Here is a 23,437-nt window from a genome sequence, read left to right as displayed (position 1 = left end):
ACGACTCGCCAGAGCTCCAGTTTCAGCGAGGAAGAAGCCGAAAAGCGAATGACCCTCGCGTGTTTCGTTCACAGGAAATCAATATGTGTCGAAGGGGACTCAAGGTGGTTGCACGCACTTCTCATTGTTACCTTCAAGGCCGGCGTCCATGTAGAAAGCGAGGCGGTGTATTGTCTTTTCGCAATTACGAAGTGTTCAGGGCCGAGAGCGGCGAAGTTATATATGCACTGAATCGTGGTAACCTGGGTGAGAGGGTAGGGCCGGGCTTCGTGAAGACGAGCGTGCCTTCCCAGAGATCGCAGCTGCCAAGAACCACGGGTAAATATTCTCGCTCGGTTATGCACACGATAGGTTATGATGCGACTGGCTTTTCCCGCCATCTTAAGCCGTAGTCTGCCATGGGTCGAGTAACTCTCCAAGAAGCTTTCGGATAGTGCCGAAAACATTACACCCAGGTGTGAGAGGCAACATAAACTTAAAAATGGTCGTACAAATCTTGAGGCGAAGAGGTTGGTTATTTGGTTGCTCTCGCGTTCACGCATGGTGACGGTCCAAAAACAACGAAATATGAAAACGAGAGTTGCAAAAGCAAGAAAGTAAGGCAGAGGTGCTTATCACTTTCTATTCCTAGCTTTTTAATGTAGGCAATTATGAGTTCATTTACTTATATGTAAGCAGCGTGAGAACAATGCCTCGCCTATTGCACACAAGTTAAAGGTCTTGGGGTTGAGGCAGAAAATATCCACTTCCTCCAGCTCGACACACTTATACACATCACAAACTGCAGAAAGGTTACTCTATCAACAGTAACAGACTTAGGAATGATGGTAGGCGGGCGCAGTGAGAGAGCACAGCATGACTGAATCTTGCCGAGTACGAGGTGCCCAAGTGCTTCCCAGACAATTTGGAAGAACTTTTTGTAAAGAAAAGTGCACCAGGTAAAGAAAAGAGTCCGTTTTCTATATGCTTGAGTCAATCTGCTGCGCTCCCGATTGATTCTCTGGTTGACGGGAGTGGCACCATGGTGTGGCTTATACTTATATCGCGGTTTCGGGACGTTAAACTTTAAACTTAATTTAATTCCCCCTTCGGAGATACAGAAGTGAGTGCAATGCACACAGCCAGGGTCTTTCACTTACAGAAACTCCAAACTTCTGTTTTAGAAAATGCTGTGGGGCCAAACTCTACAAGTCAACAACCCGACATGCCTTCACTCAGCTAGTAACACTAAGATGCCTCAAATAAAGCTGTGTAAGTGGAACTGCCCCAAAATTTCAAAATGACGTGCTGTTGACATGGAAGGGTTCAACGTTTTATGAGCTCACTGCAAAGAATGTCTGGCAAGCGCCGCAGTGAGCAAATGGAAAAGTGAGTGAGCGGTCAGAAGTAGAGAAGGCAATATTTGTACCGCAAGGCGTCTAAGCACACCTCGAACAGGGTTATCAAGATTACCTGTTAAAGTTGAATAACACCAGGCCGCCAAGCCCTTTCATGGATTTACACCGTATTCTTCAAAACTACAAATTTAACCATTTGGAACCGGATATTCGGCAAAAAGTCGTTTATGCGCTTTACGCAAACAAGCAGGACGCGTAAAAGCAATAACAAAAAATTCACTTCTTCTTTCTGGGGTTTTACTTGCCAAAACCAGTTCTGATTATGAGGCACGCCGTAGTGGAGGGCTTCGGATTAATTTTGACCACCTGAGGTTTTTAACGTGCACTACAACGCAAGCACACGGGCGTTTTTGCATTTCGCCTCCATCGAAATGCGGCCGCCGCGGCCGGGATTTGATCCCGCTACCTCGTGCTCAGCAGCGCAACGCCTTAGCTGACTGAGCCACCCCGGCGGGGAGCCAACCCGGCGGGTAACAAAAAATTCACACCCAATATAACGTTACCGATATAAAATTCTTGCAAGTAAATATAAAATTGATACGCCACACGTCCCCCGTAGCGTGCACAAAATACAGGTTTTCTGTCGTTTATTAAATAAGTCAATAAATACATAAATAACGCTTGAATCGTGGAATAGTGATGACCGGTGTATTTATAATAAGTAAGACACATATCTAGCTTCATTTAAGGATTCTTTGCCTCTAGTGTCGAAAGCATATGTGTCAATTCGGGAGGATTAGGCAAAAATGATCTCGAACCCAGTGACGTATACCGAATGGCCAAATCAAAGAAAGTGAAGTACATCACAGAATGGCGTTCAAATAATGTGCTATTTCATTAAGAGATTGGCGTGCTTTATATATTCCTATAGACGATTTTATATTCAAATTCATGGGCGCCGCCATCTTAAGCTGTTACAAAAACAATTTATTAGTTTTATGAAAAGTTAAGTCACGTAACATGGTCATGAAACGCGGAACGCATTTATACAACTGTTTTCATGCTTACGAATCGACTGTAGTAACGTAATCGTCGTTGTTAAAGACAGAAAACAGAAGCGTCATCAGCCCAACATGGCGGCACCTAAACGCTTCCGTAAAATTGTCTGTATGCCGACACTATATTGCCACACCTTGCAACATGTGCCACATAATTAGAAAGACGAAGAGGCGCGCTAGTCCACGCGCCATGCGCCGACACCTGCTTTGACGGGTGCCAGCGAAGAAGCAGACGAAGATCCCCCGATCCACACACGGGGGGGGGGGGGGGGGGAGAGAATTCTTGGCCTATCCCACTCAATGGGTGCGAGCCATGATAAAGGATCATCATCATCATCATCATCATCATCACACGCGGGTGCTTGAGTTTTGCGTTTGATCAGCTGGCGGCTGCAGAGACTCGGACTCAACGCTTCAGGTCGCCTGTTCTCCTAGAACGCGACATTTCTGGTGGAGGTGTGGCGTAGCCTCGACCTATGCAACAGACCCATCCTAGTAGCAAGAACATCATCGCCATACTGGAGCTTACACCAGTGCACCGTGCCAGCCGGAGAATTCCAGGAGTGGCCCCTGAGATGGTACCATCATCCGGGAGCGCAATGGCTACGGTGGAAGGTATCGTTGCGACAGTACCAACTCATTACACTTTGCAGACCCGCGAGTGCCACGTTCCTTCCACGGTGACCTTTAGTGAAGACGTGGAAGACTGGCTGGACGACTTTGAGCGAGTAGCATATGACAACGAGTGGGACGACCGAGCGAAATTAAGCAATGTGTATTTCAGCCTCGAGGAAGGTGCTCGCACCTGGTTCCAGAACCGCGAAGAGGCCCTGACATCATGGCGTGAATTACGTCGGCGACTCTTGGGCACCTATTCGAGCCCCGATCACCAAGAGCGAGCAGAACGGGCCCTCCAATCGCGCGCTCAGAAGCCCAATGAAAGTGTTATGATGTACGTTAAAGACATGACACGTATCTTCAGGCGAGCCGACCCTGGCATGCCGGAAGACGAGAAGCTCCGTCATTTGATGCAAGGTGTCAGAGAACAGCTTTTTGGTGGGCTTGTTCGTAACCGGCCGAGGACGGCTACCGAGTTCCTCACAGAAGCTGTTGCTAGGGAAAAGGCGCTGCAGCAGCGGTCGAACCAGTATCACCGGCAAGTAAATGCTGCTTCGACAACCGTTGGTATGGAAGCTTTTGCGACTGAAATTGAAGTACTCCGCGAGCTATTACGATCGGTAGTCTGTGACGTACCTGCAACAGCTGCACCGGGTGCAGCAGCCTATGGTCAACTGCATCACCGACATCGCGCATGACGAAGTGCAGCATGCTCTCGGGGCACCTCAACCTCGCCCCGAAAGAACACCCCAGGCGTAGGAATTTCGGCGCACGACATACGCTCACGCATTGAGGTGAAGCCTCCCTACATGGGCAGCACTCCCACCCACGGCGAGAGATTTCCAGCGTGTGACATATGGAGACACATTGAGCCGCTCCATCTCTGTATCAGCTCCGCTAGTTCCCGTTGCGCTCCACTCGACACAGGCGGTACCTTACTTTCCCGACAACCGCCCTGTCACTCGTAAATCGGACATTTGGCGCACGCCCGACCGACGTCCGCTTTGTTATAATTGTGGTGAGGCGGGTCACGTATACCGAGAGCGCCACTACCGCCAACTTGGACTGCAGGGTTACGCTGCCAGTTCACCTCGACCCCGGTTCGGACAGAGGCCGCCCGAAATTGAAGCGTTCATCGGCCAGCAGCGCGAGCCTCAGTCACCAAGACGCCAGTCGCGATCGCCATCACCGTGACGTGCTGAAGACCTCCAATCGACGTGACCTCGACCCGACGGAGATTCGACGACGACTGTAGCCAGAGATTTGACGACGCCTATACATCAGCCTGCAAACAAGTTCGCAATGAACACACCTGTGCTCGTCTGCGGGAGAAATGTCAGTGCTCTAGTAGACACTGCTGCTGATTACTCGATTGTTAGCGGAAAATTGGCCAGCCTTCTCAAGAATTATGCCTTAGTTATTATGCCTGACTGGGACGCAAGTTCGTACAGCTGGCGGACACGTTATCGCACCGCTTCGCGTGAGCACCGCTAGAATCCGAATCCGAATTTGCACGTTTCTCGCTAGCTGCATTGTCCCGAGTGAATGTTCCCGTGATTTAATTCTTGGAATAGATTTTCTCCACGAATATGGTGCCATCATCGACCTCAGAGAGCGTTACATCACTTTCTCTGCGAGGAACGCTACGACACAAGATGATGCCTGCCGGACTTCGCGTTTCCGACGACAGCGTGACTATACCGCCCCATTCCAGCGTTATGGTTCAGGTGATATCCGAAGGGGTGCGAAACGGTGAAGTCCTAGTAGAAGGCAACATTTCCCTTTTGCTGAACCTAGGAAGCCTTTCACATGCTCCACGCAAACACATTGCTGGCTTCTCCGCGACGGTGATATCAGTGATATGCTAGTGAACGCGAAGCTCTCTTCGATGCAACACAAACTTATCGAGCGCAGCAACTGGGACCAACGACACGAACACCCGCATCCAGGAGCATGCAGGTTCACTACGCCAGCAGGTTCGTTTCAATGTGCAACCGCGCTGGCTGCCCTGAAGCTTCGCAGGGCGTGGCTACGCGATCGCGCGGTCACATTAAGAGTGGATGAGCCTGTATCTACTGTTAGAAGGCAAGCAATGTGGATGCTGCTTATACGCCTCAAATATGCACACTCACAAATGACTAGGTAACCTTAGCCCGTGTTTCCAGCATGAAACCCGTATGCGGCTTTGCATTGTCAATCCGGCGCTATAGAGTTAAATCTATATGAGCGAGCGTTCATACTAGACCGAGAAAAATTGTGCGCAATTACGTACTTATCATAGTCGCAACGTTAGTGGGGCCCTGCAAGGCCAACTGAGTTCGCTATTTCTTTGATATGCCTCCTCGCTATACACGTGTATTCACAAGTTTAAGCGACACAACAACGTGCCCCTGGATGCTCCATGTAATAAAGACCAAAATTTTGACCGCCAAGGTAGTGTCAGTGAGAGCACCTCTGTACTGCGTAATAAAACAATATATCGCGAATAAGATCTTTACCTGTAACGTAGCTTATATGCACCTTAAAAGCTCCACAGACTTCTAAATGAATTTGCACGTGACTTTCAGAGATTTTTCTTTTTCTTTATTTCATTATATTTAAGTTTCGCATTCTTGACCCCTTCTGGATGTGGCACTAGGATGTGTCAATTCCTGACCAATTGACAAGAATATCCATTTGCAGCTGTAACACAAGGGGTGCCGAGTCTTTTAATGTGTTTACACATGTGTCGTACTTCTGTGTGCATACTCCTCTCATCATCATTCTTCCTTTGATAAACACTATGCGCCATGATGGTAGGCAGCGAAATGACTTACAGGGGCACTAACAAAGAAACAAGCACCACAAGCACTAACTTCTACTTAAATTTAATGCAGCAAGCGCAGACATATAAGCCATGAGCACTGAAAAAAATGAGATTATTTAAAAGAAAGGCATCACGGGCCATGCCAAGCACGCCGCTCATCCTACACTGTCATTCCCAACCTGCTAGTTATCTTGAGCAGAATTCACTACGCGAACTTACGAACAAATTTTGGCATAAGAAAAATCTTACGAAAAAGGCATATTCACAAAGCTAAAACTGCTCGTAAGATCAGCAAGCTTGCGATGCCCGCCGCTGCAAAGACGAGCGATGTTGTGGAAAAAATGCACCTATGGAAGGGTAGCACAGGTGCGAACTTCAGTACTTCCGCCAATCATAAGCGTAAGTCGATTCACAAAAGCTAAACAGCCTTCGCAGATTACGACTTAAGAAGAAATTTCTACGATAAGGTTGTAGCAGTCTTACGAACATTATTATGTCTAGCTGAGCCGCTCGAGCTGACGCAGGTAATCGTTGGAACGCACTGTTGCGGCTGATTGGCTAGAGGCCACAACTGATAGCCGAGGATGACGCGTGCTTATATCTTTGTGGGGCACTCTGATTTGTCATCTCACAGTGCATTGAGCTGTTTCAGTGCATAATTGTATTGAGCGTGCACTGCTGTGGAAGGCAGTAACATTAATTCTGTGCGGCGTACTTCTGCATAATGTCTGATAGGCTGTGTTTATGTACGCGTGCAGTAGCCTGAATTTTAACGCTCGTCATGACACTCTATTCGGTGTTAGCAAACATAAGTGCCATGTCCATCCCTTGACAACCGTCATGTTTCTCATTTCTGTGTTTGGAGCCCATCGACTTTTTTTCTAGTTTGAGCTTTCTCTTGCTCATAGGGCTTTGGATGATTATTTTTTTCCAACGCTTTGAGGCGATAATTCTCCTGAGAGGTGAAACAATGAAAAACGATTAAACATTTGCAGTTATCAAAACTTGTTGCTGCTGCACAATTCGCTGTTGTCTTCTGTGCTGTGTCTATTATATAGCTCATAGTTTTAATTCAGCATAAGGCAAAAGGGACGTAGTGTCTGTGCCCACGGTGTTGCTCATTATGTGGCCTGCAGTGTGAACCAACGTATGCGTACGACGGATGGCAATTCTGTCTATGATATGATGCGGGACGTCAATGCGATGAAATAAAAAAAGAAATGGTGTATAAAATGACATACCACCATTGTGTTGATGTGAAATAAAATGCATCTCACGAAGAAAACGAATAATTGTCGCATGCGTCCAAACCCACACGCACGCACAGACGCACACACTTACGTTTATAGCCACAAAGAGACGTGTAATTGGAGACACTCCGTTTTTGGTAAAAACGAGCGCAGTATAACGCTCATAAAGACACTACTGCGTTTTAGTTTTGCATACATCAAGCCAGTACAGGCAACAGCCAACAGTAAACGCAGACGGCAAAAAAAAAAAGAAAATGCCACAGCAGACGACAGCCATCGTCTTCCTATGATTTGCTGGAGATGCTTATTCTAAACCCCAAACTAGCATCAGTCCTGGGCGAAATGACGTCACTCACGTTATTCAGCCGCTTCGTGCGATGTTCTTTCTATAGTTTCCTCCTCTCACTTACTCTTACCTAAGAAACCCTTCATAGGCGTTTGTGAATCCAGCGCAAGAATTTTCGTCCAGCCGGCAACAGTCTGACGACGCTCCGTGCCGGCTGCGCAGTAGTTAGGCCAACATGACGGCGCGAAAAAGCTGGTCAAAATGGCCCGGTATCGTGAAGTGAACAATGTGGAGCGTGCCCGACGCAAAGCGCGGTCACTAAAACACGTCGTATCAGCAAGATCAGCATTGACGTCGCTCGAATTATGTTGCCTTGTGCGCTCTCCCGGCGGCGCACAGTTCTATCACTTAATTCAGTGAGTTTGGACAAAGCTACGACATTTCTGTTTAATTAGCGCTGTAAGTGCATATCGTAGGAATCGTACTGAAGAACTGAACGAACTACACATAAAGGCCGGGGTGCTTGCGGCGTACGGTTGACAACTCAATAATGTTTTATTGCGATAGCAATTATATGGACACTAAAAAGCAGATTTCTGCCGTCGCCGTCGCCGTTGCCGTGCGGTTCCGTATCACGTCAGTGGAGATGAAATCGTCGCCGATGATAAGTGGTTCTTGAGGGAAAGGGAAAGGTTGGCGCTATCTTCTGCAGCCCTTGAGCCGAACGCTGTATGTGCGAGTGAAAGGGCGCAAGGGACGCGCGCTTTCACGGGGAGTGAACGCACGGCGAAGAAAAAACGCGCGTTCTGCGCCGTGCTTCCTTAAGGGCTGCAGAAGTAGGCGTCTCTTTCCTCCTTTACAATCACCATATATGTAGAACAAACGCGCCTTCTTCCGCCGCGCGAAAGGCCGTGGCGGGGAGGGGGGGAGGGGGAGGGAAGGGAGGCGACGTTTAGCTGCGGCATCAAGTGCCTATTTATATCAGAGGCTCCGGCAACAGTCACCAACGCCGTACGCATTTTGTGCGAACGCGGGCAAAACGCCGACGGCGTCGACAACAGTTCTGCGTGTTGCCGGTGCTGCTGCATGTCCAAGGTTATACACCTGATAAAGCTACTATCATTACTCCGTATAGATCTCTACAAATTTGCTATCGCAATTGATGCTTACCCTTTCAGGTGAAACTGCGACAACTACTTTTTTCATTTAAGTATAACTTTAATATTTGCCTTCACTCAGCACACGCATCCGCAGCTTCTCAGGCTTCTACTCTGCCTCAGTGATAGTTCTGGCTTCATATTTTTTTAATTAGCCGCAAGAAAAGTGGAAAAAATACTTATCGAGACAATAGTCAGGCAAGGAGACACAATCTCTCCACTCATGCTAATATACTGCTTTGAAGAAGTATTCAAGATATTAGACTGTTGAGGATCGAGGGCGATGATCAAGGGCAAATATGTCAACAACCTTCAGCTTGCCGATGACTTTGTCCTGTTCAGGAACGCTGGGGACACATTGAAACAATTTATTGAGGATCTTAAGAGGAGAAAGTGTGAGAGTAGGTCAACGAAGGTAATGTTGAATAATCTGTCAAGTGAACAAGAATCCATGGTCAGCAGTCAGGCTTTAGCGTATATAAAGGAATAAGTTTATATTGGTCATTTACTTATAGGAAACCCTGATCATGAGACGAAAATTTACATTAGAATGAAAATGTTTTAGAACATACAGAATTCTTGCTGAATTTTAACGGGCTGATGCTCTTCAGCCGCATTTCGCTTCGTACTGCGAGACCGCGTTCGCATATTTACAGAAGGGCGTCGGCCGCCGCTTGGATACCACCCAAGCGGCACATACCATACCATCTTGGCATCGTACTACATGTGCAGTGACTGCTCTGAACAATGTGCGTTAGTGTCTCAAGATCAACGAGGACAGCCTATTTTATCCGAAAACAGCTAGAATGTTGAACCGCTATGTGCTTCGAGTACGCTGCTGTGCAGTATTCTGACGGGCACTTGAAAATTTATGGCAACGTTGGCACTGAGCAGCGTGGTGATCTTGACTGATTAGCCTTGACTTCTATGAAGGGGCACTTGGGCTATGGCAGACCGTGTAATTAAGGGCTCCAGGCCCTGACATAGCGAACCTATGATTTATTACCGGTCTCCAAAATTGATTTCTACGGTCCTTTGTGCCTTTCGCCTCTGTCGGGATGCGGTCGCCTAAACCGGCAAGAACAAGCTCTTGAGCTGGAGCGAGGCTTCATTGTATTTTATCAGCTTAGGAGAAGCTAAGAAGAAGCGATGAACGCTGATACGATGTCCAAGTGTTGATAGGCAGGGAAGCTTGCAGGTATGGATGTCACGTAGTGACGTTTTCTGTCATAATTTGGGAGTATTGATAGTCACGGCTTCTTTCTGCATTTCTTTTTTTTAGGTCTACTTTATTAGCTCTCCGTGGCCTCGACAGTGATCTTATGCGAAGGGAGCGCGCGTTTCGTTGTCGGTTGGCGCTTGAAAACGTCGTCGACATGTTGCTGATAATGAGGTAGCTGATAATGAGCCTGTGCGCGGCATTAGAACCTGTGCGCGGCAGCCTGTGCCCTGCAACAGGGTGCAGAGCGATCACGTACCATACCGACGAACGTGTGGGTGATGGACCCTTTGTTTTGAGGCCATACGAACCAGATACTATGGAACTTTTGTTTTATTGCGATAGCACTTATATGGACACTCAAAAGCAGATTTCTGCCGTCGGCGTCGCCGTCGCCGTCGTCGTCGCCGTCGCCGTCGCCGTGAGGTTCCGTATGACGTCAATGGAGATGAAATCGTCGCCGCGCGCCGCCGAACGCTGTATGTGCGAGTGAAAGGGCGTGAGGGACGCGCGCTTTCACGGGGAGTGAACGCACGGCGGAGAACAAACGCGCTTTCTGCGCCGTGCTCCCTTAAGGGCTGCAGAAGTAGGCGTCTCTTTCCTCCTTTACAATCACCATATATGTAGAGCAAACGCGCCTTCTTCCGACGCGCGAGAGGCCGTAGGGGAGCGGGGGGGAGGGAAGGGAGGCGACGTTTAGCTGTGGCACCAAGTGCCTATTTATATCAGAGGCTCCGGCAACAGTCACCAACGCCGCACGCATTTTGAGCGAACGCGGGCAAAACGCCGACGGCGTCGACAACAGCTCTGCGTGTGGCCGGTGCTGCTGCATGTCCAAGTTTATACAGCTGATAAAGGTAATATCATTACTCCGTATAGCTCTCTACAAATTTGCTATCGCAATTGATGCTTCGCCTTTCAGGTGAAACTGCGACAACTTTTTTCATTCCTTAATTATTATATAAATAAAGACACTTAGTAGCTTCGTAATAGGGAGGGGATGGTGGTGATATATACAGGCGGAGTGAGCCTGGCCGCCAATTGCTCTGACTGAGCGTCTCTTCCTGCGCCAAATATGTCGCCATGTGTCCAGCAGTCCTGTCTCTCGCAGAAATGTGAGCAGAATGCGTGACACTTTCACGGCAATTCTTTTGACGGCGGTGCGGTGAAAGGGCGGGCGCGGTTGAGCTTGTCGGCGCTGTAGCAGACGCCCGGAAAAGGAAGCGGTTGGATAGGGGCGTGCAGTGATTTATCGGGAGAGCATATATCCTCACCTACAGACGCGTGATGTGCACTCGCGATATAGGGCAACCGCGCTTCTTTCATTCCTTGTCGTTTCATCCGAGCTATGCTTCTTCCTCGCTCTCATACGATGTCGTAAGTTAACTGCGCTGACACTTCGGTGGCATCGCTTATCTTAGCGCAATAACTTTTTCGCTAAGTGCGGAAGAACGGCGCAGCTTAGTGAATTCCGCCCCTTATTTCTTTCAGTGTGAGCGATATTCACGGTGCGCTCACGCAGACTAAATCATTACGCTGCATTTCGTGTGCCTCTACTGCGAATCTGTGTTACTAGACGCGATACATGTGTTATCGAAATAGGGCGTACAGACACACTCGTGACAGTGAACTGCTCAGTGCCCATCTGCGCACTTCTCCACGTTGTTGTCATGCTCTCTTGGACGCTTGTTAACGCACCGGTCAGTCTGCCCAACGTAGGCTCGACCATACGATAGTGTAATTTCATACACTACACCCTGTGTACAAGCTACATACTTATTGCGGTGTCTGACGCTACATGCCTATTTTTCTTTGGATCAGGACACATTCTTGTACATCGACTGAACAGCTTTTCAGGCGCTGATATTACCACTTTAACGCCAGCTTTGTTGGTAATCTTCTTGAGATCGTGCGCGACACCATGAATGTAAGGAATTGCAGCAGCTTTCTGTTGCTTCCGGGAACCTTCGGCATTAGGTGTGCTCCTTCCCTTCCTTGATGTCCTTGTGCACCGCTTCAACAACAGCTGCGATGAGCCTCTGTGGGCAGCCCTGCTGCCACTAACCTCGAAACCTGTTGGTCAATGCTAAGTTACAATCGGTGAGCCCGGTTCGGCCTTCCTGAGAAGCAAAAATGGCGCGAGTACAGCGACCTGGTTGACAGCAGTACAGACGCGTTTGGCTGAGGATGCTGTCGCAGCTCAAATCCACGCGCCCCGCCGCAACAGCAGTTCCCGGCAACCCCATCTACCTAACTGGCGAAACCGCCGTTTCCGAGCATGTGTGTCACACGCTTAGACCACGTCCGAAGTGAGCGGTCGAACTAAAACTGGATGCACCTAAGCTTTTGTCCCTCGTGATGCAAGTTTCTGGCCTTGCTTCTAACAGTGAAAAAGAACGATGTGGGGGAAGGTGTCGATGCGTTGCTGAGAGTTTGGTCCAGTAGTGTCAAGTTGCCTGTTCTGAAAGTGGTTTCTTACTTCAGGGAAGTGGGACTATGCCTTATCCCTTCAGACAAATAAGGTGGGTTCTGCATACTCTCGAAAGACGTGTGACTCAGGCTTGTAATACAGCTTTATTGAATTGTTTCAGACATGAAGAAATGAACACACTATTAGACACAACAGTTTAGCTGAGGGTGCACACCGCACACACGCGAAAGAGAGTAGTAAGAGCACTGACATCTACAAACACACATGAAAAGCAAAGAGGAATATGGCTCAGGCAATGACTCATTCTGAGGGCTGCCAATAGTTTATTGTTAGTTGTACAGCACAACTCGCACAGTTGGAGACCCATCAAAAACTGTTCCCAAGCCAATCAGTGCATGCATTCTCAGCCCTCGATGCACCACAGTTGCAATTCGCGCAAACAAAATTGAGCTAGTGACAGTTCTCAAGGCAAGACCTAAAGAGGCAGTACAAAAAACTGGACCTATTTGCCTACGATTGGAAATTTTGAAAGGCAGTTAGAGTATTGCTGCGTGCCCAAGACTAGAATGTGGAACACTTTCAGGGCTGCTTGAGAAAGATTTCACTCCTGTCGTTACGTAGTTGATGAACGAAACTGTCAGCTCCGTGTAAGAAGGACTTCACGGAATCTGGTGCAGTCGTATTAGGTAAAATATTTCGCTGGGAGCACCGGTTCTATCATTGCCCCACTAAGCTACCCGGAATGCTTGCCGATCAATCCAAGCAAAACATGACGGTTCGTAGACGTTGGCGTGGAACAAATTGGTCCAAATTCACTACTAAAGCTATTAAACACCTTCATGTCCAGAATTCACTTGAACAATAATTAAAATTATTGAACATGAAGGAAAGAAACGAATCTCTGAATTTACAGCTGAAAGGACGTTCCTTAGAGGCTTCGAAAAATTTTAATTCATGTGATGAAAGTAATCAGCAGAAGAATATTATTATGTCGTGGACTTCTGCAGGGGGTTACACTGGAGGTATGAAATGGCGACCAAGTGGTTAAGAATTAGCGCTAGATTTGTAAGCGCCTCTGAAGTTTGCCAGAAATTAGTCTCAGGGGCCATTACGGAGAGGATGGTGCTGGTGCCTACTCAATTTTTGTTGTTGGAATTACGACCTAATTGGATGGCCCCTGGAGCTCTCATTCCCTTCACTAGAGCGCCAGGTTTCCCTTTATTAGGACTAGCTTTTGTAACGTTGGATACCTGTCCAACGACACCCGCGTTCAACACAAATGACAGCGTGCTTCAACCCATCGGACCGCCTGAGGAAGTAGCACACTTGTCAATCACAGTTCGTCAAGCTGCCGCGCCATGTAGCATTCAATATGACAACACATATTGATATTTGTGTGCAGGTAGACATTAGGAGTATGTCTAAGTGGCACTCGTGTGTGTACTGTTGTGTGCTTGTGTACGCATTATTTTGTAGAGAACCCCCCCCCCCCCCCCCCAGCCCTCACCTTGCGATCTTCATCTTAGTTTTAGCCGTTTCACGCCTGAGTAATCACCACACGCCTACGTCACCATATTACCTGATGTCAGGCCCAGCGTTCCATATGATCATACGGTGTCGAACAGTTTATGTGCACGTGTTTGTGTGTACTTTCTTCTCGTTTGTGGAGGCCGTTCCCCTCTGTCCTGAGAAGTTCAATTCGTCCCGCACACTTTCAGGGCTTGACTTCACGTATAGTCGAAGAATCTGGTTGCGTCACCCTAAGGAGTGACCTTGCGGAGAACATCTCAGCTGATGATGCTCTTGACCCATTGGTGAAAGCGGTTCACTTTGGTGTAGAATCCGTAGCTGCCCTTGGTGCCGCACAGTACGCTGTCGCCCCAGCTGACGATGCCGAGAAGGTACCAGCGGCCTCCGCGCTCTGCCACCAGGGGCCCACCACTGTCTCCGTCGCAGGCGTCTCGGGCAACGCCGCCCGTGGTTGCGCCCGCACACAACATGTTCTCGGTCACCTGCGCATGTTTCCCACATCAATATTTCAGTGCGCTCTGACTGACTGTAGGACAGAATGAAAATATTAAACAAAAGTGCGAGCTTTTACACAATGGCGAGAGTATACAGCTCTTGCAATAAGTTTGCCAAATGAAACATTCGTGACAAGAGTGTGCTACATACAGGGTGCCTCAGCTTTCATGCATCGCGTTTTTGAAATTTGCGGGCCATTATACGTGAAGATAACCAAGTGCATAGTGTTCATGGTCGAGTAGAGCAGGCGCCAGCAGTTTTTTTTTTTTTTTTTGATGCCATATATTTCCATAGTTAGTTGCAATTCCCTAACTTAATATACTGCTCTTAATGGCATGTTGTGAATGAAGAATTTATAGAAAATTGAAAGAAACTTAAAACTGGCATGTTTTCGACCATGTACTTTTTTCCCGTTTATTGTATGGGCTGATAAAGAAAGCCCGCGAAAAACTGAAAAATACCACGCGACTAACCATCCGCCCGCATAAAAAAATCAGCGCCCTCAAATGCGTTCCACATGAGTTAGTAAGCGTGCTCTTTCCACGACGCATCAACAAACAGTTATCGGCACTCTTCCCTCATCAACACTCCAGTGTCGCGGGCGGGGCGCGCCAGTAAAGCGCCAGCTCGGCCGCTAACTGCTATGGAGCTTGTTTGAGGGCGCTGCTTTCTGATGCTGGGCGGACGGTTAGTCACATGAAATTTTTCATTTTTAGGTTTAAGTTTCTTCCAATTTTCTACAAGTTCTTCATTTACAGTATGACATTAAGAGCAGTAATTGAAAAATTACCTTAGTGCAAATACGCGTAATTAGTGGCTTAATGGCGTCACCAACAAAATCATGAAACACATGATCAGGAAAACCCAGCTTCACGTAGCTTATATCACGCCGCTTAGACCAACGACCAACCTTGTAAAATAATATGAGAAAATGCAAATAGTGAACAATGGATTCTTGTTCCCTAAACACTGTGTTTACTTAGCAGATGACGCAAGTGAGCTCATATATCCCCATAACTCCTATCAAAGGCTCCAATATGACGAACCTTTCATTTTCAAGCTACAGCAATATACCGGGTGCTTCAGCCAACACTTTCAAAAATGTTAAAAGTTGCCCGTTGCAGATAGCACAAATCTAGTTCATGAGCTCGTCTACTCGAAGAGGATGACATTACATGCACAAAAAACAGAAATGCATAATCGACTAATTAACAAAAATTAAGAAATGAAGTATTTAACTACTTACCTTATAGCCAATATTGCAATTTACAAATCCTAGCCGTGGAGTTCGCAACGCGGATCCATTCATTCTATGCATTGAAGCGCAAGATCCACTTCGAACGAATTCTCAGGATGACATCCGTTTCGAAATATTATTTCCCGAACTTTGCGCAGAAGTGCATTGGCATTCCAGTTACTTTTGCGCTTTAATTAAAATGAAGTTTTGTTAAGAACGTAACTGGATCGCCACTGCATTTCTCCGCAACGTTCGGGAAGCGACCTCTCGAAACTGGTGTCATCCTGAGAATTCGTTCCAAGTGAATCCGCCTTGCGAACTCCATGGCTAGAATTTGTAAATTGCAATTGGGCCATAAGGTAAGTAGTTAAAAACTTAATTAATTTTTGGTAGTTATAGTCGATTATGCATTTCAATTTTTTTGTGCATGCAATGTCCGCCTCTTCATGTCGACCAGCCCATGAGCTAGAATTGTGCTATCTGCCACAGGCAAATTTTAAACATTTTTGAAAGTGTTTGTTGAAAACCCTGTATTATAGTTAATGAAGTGTTGTGCCACGCAACCAAACTGTGTGATGGCAGAAAACGGTAAGTTTGAAGGTCAGTCACACGAGGTGTAGTCATCAGCCACGAGCTGTGGTTATCAAGATCCCCATGTTGCCCACTTATAAAAACGAAGCTCCCGTTAGTTCCTGTAAGAGGACAAAACTTACATTTCTAAACTACACAAATAAACGCATATGGGCAATAGAGTGCGGTGACGTCCACGTAAACTGCTTCGTGGGATAAAAGGGTAAGTTGAAAGGTCAGCAACACGAAGTGTAGTCATCAAGATCTCCCTGTCCATAATTATAAAGCCGAAGCTGCTATAGTTCTCTGAATAGGACAGGCCTCTCATTTTACACTATGCCGTTATATATAAGAAGTTGCGTGTGGCGACACAGAGATTAACTGCGTCTTGTAAGAAAACTAATTTGAGAGATCAGCCCCATGAGGAGCAGTCATGAAGGTTTCGTTGTTGCCTACTTATAGAAAGATGCTGTAAATTTTCTGTTTAGAACAGTTTTGCGTGATATATATGTATATACATAATACTGTCTGCACTTTCGTACAAGAAATCGAATATATATTGGCGAAAATTACTACACGTCTCCAAATTGCTAAGTTTGTGCTGTGCTTTGAGGGAAAAAGCTGTTGTAATCATCACCTAGGGGGCGATGATCAATTTCACGAACTCAGAGGTCTATCAGCAAACCAAGCCATGACTGGAGAGAAATAATTTGCTTCATATACTATCAAGACAGGTAACGGCATCAGTCACATATTCAAATTGCGGTAACTAGCAAGAGCTAAAACTTCAAAAACGTATTCAAGTTGCGGTAAATAGCAAGCGTTAAAACTGTATGAATAGGTGCAACAGGTATCATAACGTCCATTTGGAATAGCAAATTGCTAGCAGTGGCAGACAACTAAATATGTGATAACCGCGTATTAGCATAAATTAACCAGAATTTCCTAATTAACTCTTATGTCATTTTAGACATAGACTGCAATTGTGGAAATGCAGCTGCTTAGTGTTCGAGGTGCATACATCTACGAGCAGGAATTCCAAGACTTCCGTAGCAAAAAAAAAAAAAAAAATACGCCTGCCTAAACTTGCAGAACTTCGTGAGAAGTGAATTGACGTCCTAAATAATTTTTTTTGCTCTACGCATTCCGCACGCAGCGAAAGAACAGTTTCGGACAGAGGTATGGGACAAAAATCCCCGCCCCCCTCAACGAAAGGCGTGCTAGTCTCAAGACTCCTACAAAGTGCTTGTGCCATATTAAGCACGAATTGGCTTCAGCTTTAGTATTGCACCAGTGACATGGTTATAGCAAATTCTATGCATTTAGTTAAACAGTTATTTTCACGCATTTACTGGTGTCTGTCACCAAGAGGATTGCGTTTCTGAATAAAAACCAAAAAACAACATAATTTCTAGTGCAGTGCCCTAAGCATAATGTGTCTCTTCCTCGATGAATACGGCGGTATGTAGTCGGCCAGTTGGCTCAATTTAAGTGATTAAATAGTACAGCAACGAGACATACCAAAATCAGCAACCGCTGATAAGATTAGTCTGTATTTCGCGCAATGAAGTGCAGGCGAAGCTATATCCGGCATGGAGACTTCACACCACGCAGATACAGCTCGAAAGCCAAGTACGAGTGAGAAGACGACAGGATTGAGCTTCGTTGCCTTCTCATAGAGTCCATGTTTTCGCAATGACGTCTAAAGTATGGAACTCAACCAACCATCGCAAGCCAATACTTCGCTGTAGGAAATCTTCCAAGCAGCTATCACCTCGCAAACGGAGGCTGCAGGCAGACACGTACCGTAAAGTTTGTGGACCGTCGGCAGGTGTCTGGCGCGTGAATGGGCACCTCGACTTCCTGCAGGCGGCTGGACGCGCGCTTGTTGTTCATGGTGCGGCCCCAGCCGGACACCAATGCCTTCTGCTTGGAGCGCAGAAAGAAATCCTTCTCGATCTGGTCCGCCTCGCCTAGGCACACGGGTGAGACGAGCGTGCTGAAGGGGACGTGCTCAGCTAGCTCGACCTGCAACGCAGTGACAACGTTACGAGCGGTAGAGATTTCAGGGATAGACCGACAAGTCAATGCGTAAAAACAGAAATGGACTGAGGAATATCAGGGAATCTCAAAACATAATCAATGCCACAAAGTATAATTACTATATGTTTAAACACCCTGACCCAGTAGTACGTACCCAACGGGCCAAGAAGGGGTAGTCCAAACATATTTTTTTCTCTAAATCAAGGAAGCCATTGAAAATTATCTTGAGCGTGTAGGCTTTCAAGATGCGTATGGGTCAACAGTGCACTTAAGGTTTTATGTCGTTATTTATTGTTTTATTAGGAAGAATAATGGTGCGTCACTGGCACTACTCTATCAGCCAAAACTCTGTAATATATTAGGCAGGAGCATATCGTGGTCCATACCGAGCTGCCTAGGAATGACGCAGGGCAGAACTGGAAACTTAAAAAAAATATACGAGGCATTTGAATATCATGCCTTGTCCCATAAAGATATTTGTGTGCTTAGAGATTCATGTAAGAACTGACGCTATAGGCACAACATTTTTCTGCCGTGCTTTAATTTTCATTACACAGTACACCGGTGAGCTCACTCGCACAATTTTTTTCGAACAAAAGTCACTGTTTTATTCGGTGAGAGAGCACCACAGAACGCAAAAAAAGAACGATACCCCGCACGAAATCCTTGTGCCCGGTTCACATCCGCAATACTGACACAGTAAACACCAGTAATCATATATGACGAGAAGGAATAATATCACGAAGAAATTGGTAAAAATTCCAGGCGAAACTAGAGGCGGTATTCATTGAAAATCTTATTGAATGAAAGCCGGGTTCCACCCCCAGGAATGCACACAATTAAGCGAGAAAGGTTTGCTTAATGAGCGTAAGGAGAGCACGGCTCCGATACCTGAAAGGCTTTCACTCTTTGAGGTGCAACAATGAAAGTGAGCTGACGTCTTCCAACTCACGTGGCACGGCTCAACCTTCCCCGATGCCACATCTGTTTTACCCACACCTTATCATTCATGTACCACTGGCAAGTTATTATCATCGCCTTGGCGCTCTTTGGCCACATCTGGTTCTTGCGCCAATAAACTCCAACGATCATCATCATCTTCCCCGATGCAAAGGTATAAGTTGACTACTCGCAACCATCCGTCCTGTTGGTTGCCAGCAATAGAAGAGACAACGGCGATAGCCACAGCACAGAAAGAAAATCCTAGCTACTGTCGTGGAATACCTCTGGGAGACGTCTTTGTCCCTGCAATTTTAAGTTGCCCTCTGGTTTCGCGTTCACTGAAATTGGCGAGAAATTAAACGTGCAGACGCACCAAAGCCTGGGAACGAAGGCGAAGAATGCTTTGCTTTCCTAAAGGCTTGAAGCGCTTAAATACTTGAGACCATGTGGGTTGAGGTGTTTGAGAGCTTGAAGGCATATATTTGTTGCAGTGGGGATATTCAGGCACCATATGGTATTCAAGTGTTGGTATTCTTTATTTCGGCGACCGTACCACCGACAACTGCAGCCTCAGCTGATGATAATGATGAAAGTACATATGAGGATGTTGATGTGCACACGCAGCACCCCCCATGCGTAATTCCGTAGGGAACGGAGTCGGTCACGTGCATATCTCAAGGGTCAATGCCCATTCATTACATATGCATACTTTCCCGCGCAGCTGGAGGCACGCGATTCCTCCTCCACTTCCTAACGCCGCTCTCTCACCACATGTATTCGTCCTCCCACTCCCTGGGATCCCCCTGATCATATCGCCTCAAAGGCCAAATGCAACAAAGTTACACGATAGCTTAATCGGTCACTAGTGACTGCTACTAGTGAAGCAATCTTAGTAAAGCAGCGGCGCTGGTAACTGCATTTTATTGCGATAGCAATTATATGGACACTCTAAAGCAGATTTTTGCCGTCGCCGTCGCCGTCGCCGTGAGGTTCCGTATGACGTCAATGGAGGCGAAATCGTTGCCGCGCGATGATAAGTGGTTCTTGAGGGAAAGGGAAAGGTTGGCGCGCGCCGCCGAACGCTGTATGTGCGAGTGAAAGGGCGCGAGGGACGCGCGCTTTCACGGGGAGTGAACGCACGGCGGGGAACAAACGCGCGTTCTGGGCGCTGCTCCCTTAAGGGCTGCAGAAGTAGGCGTCTCTGTCTCTTTCCTCCTTTACAATCACCATATATGTAGAGCAAACGCGCCTTCTTCGGACGCGCAAAAGGCTGGAGGGGGGGGGGGGGAGGCGACGTTTAGCTGCGGCACCAAGTGCCTATTTATATCAGAGGCTCCGGCAACAGTCACCAACGCCGCACGCATTTTGTGCGAACGCGGGCAAAACGCCGACGGCGTCGTCAACAGTTCTGCGTGTTGCCGGTGCTGCTGCATGTCCACGTTTATACAGCTGATAAAGCTACTATCATTACTCGGTATAGCTCTCTAGAAATTTGCTATCGCAATTGATGCTTCGCCTTTAAGGTGAAACTGCGACAACTTTTTTTTTTCTAGCAGCCTTTAAGCAGCACCTAAGCCGACGACACAAGCACCTAGTGATTGGCAGCTATGGCCGCCTAGGTTCCAGGACGTCACCTCCGAGATTTTTCAGCCTTCCACGGGAAGCCGCGGGATACGGCCAAACAGGGAGGTCATTCGATGGAGCCATGCTTTCTCAGTGACGCGTCATATCGCGCGAGCGCTAATGCCAAAGATTTTATAGAATATGGCCATGAATTTCTTTGAGCCGCCCTCAGCAGATTTCTCCTCGCACTCTTTCCGAACAACGGTCCATTCGCTGAGCGCTTGTCAGGTGTCGTTGTTCCTGTGTATTTTGTTCCTGCTTCACTGTTTTAAGGATGAATGACTCACCCAACTGCCGATTTCGCTAATACCATTGTGTGATGACCGAGGAGCTAACGCTATAATTGTGCAGACCCCACGTACCGCCGGACTCGGTGTTATACGAAGAATTTTGCTGGTAGCTGGCTATCCAGCACATCTTCAGGTTGAACAATGCGTTTGCGGATAGACCAACGTCTTTGTATAAGGCACTCAATTGCGTGTATGACGCGACCTTGTGTGTCAAGCCACCAGCAAGACGACGGCTGCGAGTAAAAAAAAAACAGAAAAAAAACAACTCGGCGCAAATGCAACGGTAAACTTGGCGGCAATGCAGTTCCATTCAACGTGAAAGCTGGGGAAGTGCGGAGCAGTGATTCGCCGGTGTTTCCTTTGTGTTTTCCTTGGGTTCATCTTGTTTTATCTTGTGTTTATCCTGTGCTTATCTTGTGTTTGGCAATCCATCATCCGTTTTGACACCTGTGCTAAGGCACCACTGGTGGGAAACAGCCACGCACATGGAGCCAAATCTTTTGCTGGAGATAGTTACAAGCGATTTTAACAAATTTGTGTAAATTAATGGGCTTAATGCTTGATTATTCATGTCTTTTAAATGAATATGTAATCTTGTTAGTTTATTTTGATCCGATTTTAATGAATTCTGCAATTGTTTTGACCCTGTTTTGTGCACTTGATTTTGAGCGTGATCAGGCGACAGACGCCGACAACCCGGACCCCTAAAGTGTTTCGCACTTAAAATAGTACGACGGCTATGACAAGATGAATGATTTTATAGTGAAGCTTTTAGTGCGACTAAACGTGATTGAAAGCAGTATATGTGCATTTTCACGCATCTCCCGAAAAATACCTAGATTATTCACGAAGTTTATATTTAGAGAAAATGGGTAGCATTCAAACACGAATGCAAAACTTTGAAGTGCGTAGCTCAATTATGGGCTAAATGAAGATTACCAAACCCTAGATTTTTACCTGTTTAAGGTGTTGTATGAAACGCTTACAAAGCTTCCCCGCCAACTTGGAGGATTCAAATACAGGAACAGCAACTGGAGTTAATTGCGGCCCAATTATTCACTTCAATTAAAATTATTTGGCATCATGTCACGTGGTGCCAGGGGCACAGACAAAAAGGCACAAGAAGTCCGAGATCTGGGCTTCATACATCAAATGGTACTGACAGCAATTTTTTTTCTAATTTACACAAGTTGTAAAACAAAATGAAAGTCCCTTTCTTAAACAAAGATGGTTGAACGCGAAGCTTTCTCCCTTGCGAGCAGAATCGAAGTCAAAGTTCAAAGCCAACGACCGCGCAACGAACACAAAAAACGCTGAGCGACCCGATGCGATGCATATTTGATTTGATTACTTGTTAAGGATTGTATTTTTTGAACGTTGAAGTTAAATAAAGACACATTTCTTTAAGTTGCATAGCCTTTATTTTAGACCATGTAGCCCTTGATTACACGCACACACTCACACTTTCACGGATGACTCTACACTTGCACAGTATTGCCTTGTGATCGCTGTGGCAGACGGTCAGAGGTTCTGCCGTTGCCGATAAACTGCATTGGCCTTACGGGCACGATCGCACTCGCGCTTACGTTCGCGTACGGCAGCCTCTTCTGCCGTGCGCTGCACCCGCGGCCAACCCATAGTGACGGCCGGGAATGCATTGTGTGACGCATGTAATGAAATGCATATATATATATATATATATATATATATATATATATATATATATATATATATATATACACGGGGTGTTTCAGCGAACACTTTCAAAATTTATTTAAGTTTACCTGTGGCAGATCGCCCAATTCTAGTTAATGAGCGGGTCTACTCGAAGAGGCGGGCATAACTTGCACAAAAAATTGAAATGCATAATCAAGTAATCAACAAAAATTTTGTAATTAAGTTTTTAAGTAATTACCTGATGGCCTATATTGCAATTTACAAATTGTAGCCGTGGAGTTCGCAAGGCGGATCCACTTGGAATTAATTCTTAGGATGACACCAGTTTCTAAATATTAATTCCCGAACTTTGTAGGGAAATGCATTGGCGTTCCAGTTAATTTTGTGCTTCAATGCGCAAAGCGACGTTTTGTTACGAAACTAACTGCAACGCCAATGCATTTCTCCGCAAAGTTCGGGAATTAATATCTCGAAACTGGTGTCATCCCGAGAATTCGTTCCAAGTGGATCCGCCTTGCGAACTCCATGGCTACAATTTATAAATTGCAATATGGGCCATCACGTAATTAGTTAAAAACTTAATTACTAAATTTTTGTTAATTATTAGATTATGCATCTCAATTTTTGGCTGCAAGTAATGTCCACCTCTTCGAGTAGACCAGATCATTAACTAGAATTGGGCTATCTGCCACAGGCAACCTTTAAGAATTTTTGAAAGTGTTCGCTGAAACACCCTGTATATATAAATATATATATGTATATACAGTTCGTCTGGGTAGCGTGGCCTTGCAGTTCCCATTGTTCTTATTGGTACAACTGCGAATGTATAATCTGTAGTGTTCTACGATTTGTACGTCGTGCGCCGTTC

General features: G+C 46.5%; 1 protein-coding gene across 2 annotated transcripts in view; it reads right to left on the bottom strand.

Annotated features, from left to right (window-relative positions):
- Positions 1-12,286: 12,286 nt before the first annotated feature.
- Positions 12,287-23,437, bottom strand: part of LOC119461643 (inactive serine protease PAMR1) — a 92,069-nt gene continuing 80,918 nt past the window's right edge. For both annotated transcript variants that reach the window (XM_049671827.1, XM_037723008.2), the window contains exons 12-13: positions 17,801-18,022; positions 12,287-14,174 (exon numbers count right to left, since the gene is read on the bottom strand). In XM_049671827.1, coding sequence (XP_049527784.1) covers positions 13,950-14,174; positions 17,801-18,022 — 447 coding nt within the window. In that variant the 3' untranslated portion in view covers positions 12,287-13,949. The remainder of the gene's footprint in view (positions 14,175-17,800; positions 18,023-23,437) is intronic.

Source organism: Dermacentor silvarum, chromosome 8 (assembly GCF_013339745.2).
Source record: "Dermacentor silvarum isolate Dsil-2018 chromosome 8, BIME_Dsil_1.4, whole genome shotgun sequence".
NCBI lineage: Eukaryota > Metazoa > Arthropoda > Arachnida > Ixodida > Ixodidae > Dermacentor > Dermacentor silvarum.
The sequence above is the reverse complement of the archived record's forward strand: the minus strand, read 5'-3'. Positions and strand labels throughout refer to the sequence as shown.